The sequence below is a fragment of the Corvus brachyrhynchos genome, unplaced genomic scaffold (genome assembly GCF_000691975.1).
Source record: "Corvus brachyrhynchos isolate BGI_N302 unplaced genomic scaffold, ASM69197v1 scaffold283, whole genome shotgun sequence".
Taxonomy (NCBI): Eukaryota; Metazoa; Chordata; class Aves; order Passeriformes; family Corvidae; genus Corvus; species Corvus brachyrhynchos.
The window spans coordinates 1,925,053-1,933,461 of NW_008237409.1; the positions used below are offsets into that span (position 1 = coordinate 1,925,053).

Sequence of the window (8,409 nt, forward strand, 5' to 3'; positions counted from 1 at the left end):
TTCCTCCACACTGTTTTTTCCATCAACACATTCAGAAATACAAGAAATCACTTATTCAGTAGAGATTATTATTATTATTATGCTACTTACATATTTGACATATTCTTTCCACTGGTGCCACCAGGGCATAGCAATGAGGAACCAGTTGTGCCCTGGCTGGAGGCCATACCTGCTCTCTCTTTCCAACCAGCCTCTGCACAGAGAGAATATGAATCTTTAGCTGAAACAGGGAACTTCCAGTCCTTATGGAAATACTAAAAGGTGGATCTGAAAGCCATTGAAGCTTCTGAGCAAAGCACACACCTAATAATCTGTCCTTCCTCCTCCGGGGTGGCAGGTCGCAGTCCCAAAACTATGTGACACACCTGGAAAAAGAAAGCAGTTCTTATTAACAGGCAAATAAAAGCAAAAAGCAACTCAAATGAGACTTTTCATCATTTAATAATGGAGCGAGATTACTTAAATGTGAATAAATCACTAATAAAAAAAGTTTTTTGAGCTATGAGATTCACAACCTGTTCCCACTGTTAAGATAAAAGCACCAAGAATCTCAAATGCCCCAAGACAAACATTAAGGTGAAGAGAAAAGCAGTTTTCATTATTTTCAGGCTGTGATATCACAGGACTGACATGGATCAGATACCCAGGTCAGGATGTCTGGGTGTGCTGGAGAAAGGGGAAGAGGAACTGGGAGAGGGCAAGTGGTTGGAAGAGGATGAACTAAAAGTTAAAAAGAATTGAAAGGGAAAAAACTGGGGAAGAGTGGTTCTAGATGGGATTGAAAGGGAAACAAGCCCTGGAGAGGCTGAGGGAGAAGCTCAAAGCAGAGCAACCAACCCAAACCACAACCAAAACCACTCTGCAAAGTGCAGAGCATTCTCTGAATGTCTGCTGATGTTTTTCTTTCTCTTTTTATTTAGTTTTGAACTGAACCCAGAAGGAAGAGGCTCCATCTCCTGGACAGCTGCCTGGCCTGGGTGGGGTTTTATTCCCAGTACAAGCCAGTGTCAGATGGCTCCTATTTTACTCCTTTCCCAGTAAAGCTGGACAGGGAGTGAGGAGACTCCACAGGAACGTTCCAGGCAGCAGGGGCAGCCCTCGACTCCCCCAGACGGTTTTGCTGCTCACACCATGATTTACAGTCTTCTCCTTATGTCTCTTTTGAGGCCATCAATTTGTATCTCAGCTGGAGATTTCTAATCACTGCTAAGATGTCTTATTTAAATTTATATTACAGTGAGAGAGACCATTTCACATTCTGAATGAAACAAAGGCCATTAGCCAAGGGGAAGCAACAGATTTTCCAGCACATACAACACAGCTGGGTCTGGTGTTTCTTTTTAAATTTCAGTAGCATTGAGCTCAAATGAGATTCTTCAGATAAACTAACCCCTCTGCAAACAAACCCATTTGTTGACAAGTTTTCCACTCAGAATATTTGGCTTTTCTGTCTGCAGATGAGGCACAGGACACCTCAAATAAATGCCCAGATAAATCAGTGGCAGACTCTGCCCTGTGCTTTACATGAGAAAGTTATTAAAAAAAAAAAAAGATTAAATTAAAATCTAAAATGAAAATACAGCAGCTATGCCAGGAGGAAAAAAATATTGTAAATGAGACTTCCAATGAGCAATGGGCAACACTGGTGATGTGCAATCAGCATTAAGACAGATTTATTACATCTTCATTCATTCTTTGCCAAGATTGCAGAGATATTGGTTAGTTCATCAATACTTAGTTATGAGGGGATATTTGATGCTAGACAGGGCAAAAATAAATACAGCCCTTCTTGAGAAGGTTGCAACTTCAGCAAAGCTGATGTAATTACAGAGATAAAATGAATTTGAAGAACTTTCTGGTGTTATTCTTTCCAGCTGTGGTGTAGCTGGTGGCCTCAGGATACTCTCACTCAGTCACCCCGAAGCTCTTGGGGAAGTATCATTCAAAACACAATTTATAAAGGAGTCACAGGTCAATTAGGATTATTATTATTATTATTATTATTATTATTATTTAAACTCCAAGTATCAGCCTCAATGGAAAACAGGTAAGGAACAAACTGCAGTGGATGAAAATACTCTTTGAGGGTTATTTTCTGCACCAAGTGAGCCAGAGCTAAAATATGGCTTTCAAGGATTTAGAAAAATCCAATTCAAGCTCAATTAAAACCCAATTCAGCACATACTTAATCCTCAGCTTTCTGCAAGTGAACAGTGATAGGATACCCCAGCTTTCAAGGACTGCCTCATTAAGGAAGCAATGAGAGGTACCTTAGAGGGCCTTAACAGAAGATGTAAAGGGAAACTGGTTGCAAAACGTAACAGTAAAGAATTAGAGATTTTTTTCTCGTTCCCTGTGTTACTTTCTTGGCAAAGATTTGCCACAAAACCCATTTAAAACACAGCCTTTGTCTAATGGAAAATAGAACTGCTGATACACTCGACATTTCTGTTCATTTTCTGAACAGTGCACCAGGTTCTCTTGAACAGATGAGGCTTTAGGCATCTCCATGCACTGCAAGGAACAATAATCAAAGACAGAATCATTCTGCCAAGGCAGCCCAGAGCTGCAAACCCACATCCCCTCCTGCACAGCCCGAGCTGGAGTGTGTGCACACAGATGCTGATGCTGCACTTCGTGGCCATGCAGAAAGCTCAGCAGTTAATTACTGTAAATTACAACCTAAGATTTCCCCTAAACATACCTGAAAAAGCAGATTTAAAAATTCATTGGCAAGAGCACTCTTCACACTCCATATCTGGTAGTCCTCTAGAGTGAGATGTCCGAGCTGGAACGGAGGAGAAGCAAAGGGGAAGGAAAAAAACCATCAAAACATGAACCTGGTTCTGGTAAGATGCTCATTACATGTTTCATACAAGGCATGACAAAACCAGGGATTTGATAAAAATTGGCATCTACTTTAAATAAAATTTGATCCAATGAAAAGAAACAAAATCCAGTTTTAGCATAACACAGGCAACCTGGAGAATTAAACAGCTCTGAGAGTACAGAGGGTGAGCCACTCCAGAGTGTGGAACCTCTGCTCCTGCTCTCCATCACTCACATCCAGTGTCCACCACCTGCACCCACTCACACACCCATCACCCTCCTCTGAGGGCTGGGAAAAACCAGTTTGGATCACCAAGCCCTTGTGATCTCACCTAACAACACAAATCCCATTAATTCTTAATCACCTGCCAGGTCACAGTGGTGTAACACTGACCATGGCAGAGGGATCTTCGATTCAGTGAAGGGATCAATCTGATTTTTTTACCTGGCAATATAATTCAGAGCCAATTTTACAGCACTGGCAGTTACTCTGCCTCTCCTTACAGACCATTTTCTCCAGAGTTCACCCAGGTCAAAGCTAGCACATGAAAAGAGGTTAAATAATTTATGTAATTACTGCACCATCAGCTCTTTCCAGCACTACACTGATGATGCAACTACAAAAACATTCTGAAGACTGAAGTCTTCTTTTTTAACTCTTTGTGGAATCAAGACTGCTGTACACGACCCTTTTTTCAGGAAGCCAAACAATAAAAACCTCAAAGGATGAAACAGAGAGAAGCCACAATTTCCACTGCTTTGGCAATTAAAGAATTACAATAAGTATTTGCCCACCACTTTGTTGGCGTACAAGCAGGCAAGACAACTATTCAAACAAGTAATTAAGCATTTCTAGACATTCTTTATAGTTTTTCATAAATTATTTATCATTTCCAGACACTCTTCCCAATTAGTGAAGCAAAGGATGAAATAATGGAAGCAACTTCCACAGTACTGTTTGTGGATATCTCCAAAGAGCAGAATTACAGATAATTCCAGATTTACACCCAGCTAAATTTAAAGCACAATATAAACTACCAAGACTTTTTGTTGTGTCATGACAGATGCCTCCATGAGAGGATAATGTCTTGAGACAGCATAAAATATAAGATAAACTTATGCACTCTCTCTTCAGATCAGTTTTAACAGGAAACAACAGTTTCTCCAAAACAGAAGTCAAGCAGCAGATTTAAAACTCGTGTTAGTTATGCACAGCAGAGCCTTGCAAACAGTGTAGGCTTCCACTTAATTTCATCTGGTTATGCATTTTGGGTTTAGCTTCATGTATTAAAATGGCTTATAAAATTCAAACATGTTCTTCCTTTCACAGAACAACGTGGTAAATTTTAATGGAAAACTGACATTTCTTGAAAAAAATTCTTTTATTGACACATCTCTGCTCTGAAGAAAGCACAAGGCTTTACTTCCTTATAAATCAACTGAAGATACTGGGCTATAAAAATGACAAGGGAAGAACAGCAAATTCCTACCTTTGTGTTATCATGCATATGCAAAATATCTTCTACGATTTCAGACAAACTCATGTCCAACTCCTTCAACAAAAGGATTAGAAAACAGAGTTACAGTCTCCCAGCAGAATGTGCTCAGAATAAAAATAAAACTGTAAGAGATGCTCGAAACTCTCAGTAATTCAACCAAGGGCTCCCAGACAAAAAGGCTGTGCTTTTGTACCTTTCTTTAGATGAAAGAACACACATTATAGACAAACCCTGGAGCTTTGGGCAGGTCAGGGACACACATTATAATCAAACCTTGTGCTTTGGGCAGGTCACAGCTCTGCAAGGCAGGGGACAGTTCCTTGTCCCCATCCCCAGCTGAGGGGCTCAGGGAAGCCTGTACCTCGCTGACCCCCACCCAAATATCATGCACATTCCTCCTGTGGAAGGATGGCTTAAGGAAACAGAAGGAAATCAACCCTCAGACACCACTCACAGGTATTTTGTCCGTCCTGTTGTCCTTCCAGACCTCTAAGAGTGCCACCACCATGTCCTTGAGCTCGGTGCGAGACAAGACCCCATCCCGGTCCACGTCAAACACCTTGAAGCAAACTGAGGGAAAAGGGAATGACTTTGCTGTTAGAACCACTCCACAACGATTTCCTTTATTCCTTGCAGCCCTCTAAGCCTGCAGAGTCCCGAGCAGCTGATTTAGTGCAGACAGTTCTGAGGAGGGGATGCAGGTGTGGAGGTGAGGAAATGGAGCAGCTGTGTTTAATAAACTCAAATCCAGATTCCTGCAATCCTCTGCTGTGTTTGCTGATGGGACATAGCAGGGAACATATGTGCATCCAGAAATTTCCAGGGAATTACAGCTTGGAAGTTGCAACAATATGGCTTTGGAGAAGTAGGGAACAAAAGGTGTTTCAAAACACAGGAACCTTGCAGGGAGCCAGCTGGGAACTGGGCAGTGAGAAGCCACAACATGCTATTTACCACAAGACAATCAAATAGGACATTTGTTTGCTATTATAGATAATGAGTAGCTAAGTGTTTGCACTTTCTATATTGAGATACACACTTCTGCATCAAAATGCAGAACACTGCAAAAATAACTTCTGAAATGTAGTTTTTCCCAGTTAGATAATTTATATGAAACTACTGATAAGCTGTAAAATACATAGAATTAGATTTAATTCTCCTTTATAAAAGGAAACCTTGGTATTTAAAATTCCTCTATTTTTTTTTTACCTTCCAAAGTCACCTTTCACAGACACATACTTGTTCAGTGGGAAAAGAATCTCAAAAGGTGAAAACAACTAAACCTCATTGTTCAAACTGAAAAACTCCTCCCAAATTAACAGTTAAATTTTGCATACTTACACTTCTGTCTCTCTGCCAAGGGTCCCCTGCAACATGCTGAGAGCCCACAGGAAATTTCTTTAAAATCTATGTGATTGTCTCGGTTTTCATCAAAAGCATTAAACAAACCTGCAAACCACAAAAGCATCTCCTGTTACAGCACCTGAGAGACCCACCCAGCACCTCCACAAGGGGTCAATGGGGAACACGGGCAAGGAGAAGTACAAACACTTGTCATTTATTCTTATTAAGTGTAATAAAGGTAATTAAGCACTACTAAGTCCATTTAAAGGTGAATTAGATCTCTCAGGGATGGCTGATCCAGCCAGGGGTGGGGAGGGAATCAAGAATCCTGAACAGCTGCCTGATCCTCACACCCTTCTTGTCATGACGGATTTACAGTGGAGCTGAACCAGTATGGCCAGAATTTCCAATGTGCCTGATGGAAATTCCTATGGAAATCACTGAATTTCACTGCAAATTTGGCCCTGAGTTAAGAGCTGTAGTCATCAGCCTTCAAAGCATTTAAGAGTTCCAATCATTCAGCATTATTTACCCCATAATTTATTTTTTTTAACAACAATGACTCCACAGAAGGCAAACAATGACCAGAGACCATTCAAGTTCCACCACAGCAGCTCTGTAACTTTAAACCACTGAGCAGATAAAACACACTTAGGAACAAAAGGATGTAGGGATACATCCCTGCAGAACTGGACATAAATTCTGATTTTTTACCATTGCAGATGAATTTCCCATTTGTCACTTACTGCTGCCACTTGTCACTAAAGCCAACCTTTTGGTAATAAAAAAATGGTCACTTCAGGACTGCAGACCAGAGCTGGTGTGCAAGTGGAATGTCCCTGAACGTCCTCATGTCATGCAGCAAATGGCAATTAGACAACTGCAACCTCCAGTTATTACCAGAGTGGCCTCAGCTGGACAGACCAGTTTGGTTGTCAGTAGAAATAACAATCTACAAATCTCTTGACTGAGTCTCTTGAATAAAACCTTCCTTAATCTACATTATTAGGGAGGAGTGTTTCATTGGCTGCATGATACAACAGCTGACTTGCACACTAAGTTGCCATTTAATAGCTGAAAGTCACATTTTTCAGCTTAAAAATGGTCGATTTTCTCTCATTCAGGGCCAGCAGCTTATTTTGTCTTTACAGAATCTTAAGAAAAAAATTTAAGCAACTACGGGGCAACTTCTACAGAAAATCTGACATATTTCCTGCCAACTGATAGGAATGCAACACCTCCTTCAGCATTCCAGACTTCCCAACAAACAGAGATTTCTCAGGCCTCTTTTCCCATTTTTCAGAACTCAGTGAAGTTATTCTGTCATTCAAGCTTAAAGGACACTTCAGAACAGACACTTTTAAAGCTGTAACAGTTGTAAGTCAGCAGAGCAGCAGCAGTTCCTCACCCAGCTGACCCTCATTCCATACCTTCACTCAGGGATGGATGGATTGGAGGGGACACTAAGGGGGCAAACGTTTCCAAATCAAAGCGTCCAGTTCTCGATTGAGCTTTTAGCAGCCAGTATCGCTTTTCCAGGTCGATGATGTCCGATTCTTCCACTGTATCATCGAGAAAAATAAAACAAAATTACCTTCTTTGTCCACAGAACCTTCTTACCTATTCACCATTGAGGAGTTTGCCATCAGTAACATCATCAGAAGTGTGCAGAAGCACAGACATTAACTTCTCCCATCACTTTTCACCTATTTCTTTTTGGTGATTTGAACAGGCAGATTGTATGTGCAGTGTCTTATTTTCTCAGGGTATTCAGCATTTAAATCCTCCAAAAAGATGTGAAGTAGCATTAAAAAAAGGTCTTTTATGGAAAAAATTATGCAGTACTTGGCTGCCCTTGAAAAACTCCTGTTGGAAATTTTTGGCTTTTTGATACAGTAATAAGGCTAAATTAATACAGCTAAATTTTAATGTGGCATTTAAACATTGTATGTCAGCATTTATTTTTTTCCAAATATAAAACAGTTTGTTTCATGTTATTATTTATACTCTAGAATTATTTACAATCCCAGTAAACACTGGGGAGTGGTTACACAAACCTACAAGACACTTTATGCAGAGGAACTTAAAAGGCAATTTAAAAAGGGGGGAAAAAACCCCAAATCCCAAACCCAAGAAATAAAACAAGGTGCTAAGCAAGGATAGATAAAAATAGCCAGAGGAAGAATTTGTGTTTTCCCTCAAAACATTCTATACAAACACTGGTCTCTTTATGCTTTATCCTTGAAATTAAATATATATATATATATATAACACAAGATTAAGTTTCTGCCCAACAATACTTTTAACCTTTTTACATATGCAAGTGTGTCACAACAGTGCTTTAGGTCAGTGCCAATTAATTGGTTCTCAAATAGATCTGTAATGACAAAGCTGTCTATATTAAGAACCACGATGTGTGATCTCATTCCCAGATGGTTCTGAGCCTTTAAATCCACGCCAGTTTTCTAATAGGTTTAACTTGAGCTATTTGGCCTGGTTTAGTGCACAGAAACAATAATAATCCTGTAAGGCTTAAGAACAGAAGGGCTCCACCTAAAAAGTTGTATGTCAAATTGAAATTTTATTGATTTCTTTCCCCGTTTCTGTCATTAGTGGCAGTAATTTACTTAAAATAGTAACTTAGGTAACCTGCAATGAGTATGAAGTAGTTGTAACTACCCAGCAGGAACATCACATGATGCACCAAACCTTACACAACTCCTTGCCCTCAGCAGCG

The 8,409-nt window shown here is 40.1% G+C and overlaps 1 protein-coding gene across 2 annotated transcripts in view; it reads right to left on the reverse strand.

The window, feature by feature from the left end:
* USP32 (ubiquitin specific peptidase 32) overlaps positions 1 to 8,409 on the reverse strand; it is a 43,147-nt gene that overhangs the window by 20,922 nt on the left and 13,816 nt on the right. For both annotated transcript variants that reach the window (XM_017730947.1, XM_017730948.1), the window contains 7 exons: positions 7,103 to 7,234; positions 5,670 to 5,777; positions 4,783 to 4,898; positions 4,320 to 4,382; positions 2,705 to 2,788; positions 304 to 365; positions 91 to 193 (listed from right to left, as the gene is read on the reverse strand). In XM_017730947.1, coding sequence (XP_017586436.1) covers positions 91 to 193; positions 304 to 365; positions 2,705 to 2,788; positions 4,320 to 4,382; positions 4,783 to 4,898; positions 5,670 to 5,777; positions 7,103 to 7,234 — 668 coding nt within the window. The remainder of the gene's footprint in view (positions 1 to 90; positions 194 to 303; positions 366 to 2,704; positions 2,789 to 4,319; positions 4,383 to 4,782; positions 4,899 to 5,669; positions 5,778 to 7,102; positions 7,235 to 8,409) is intronic.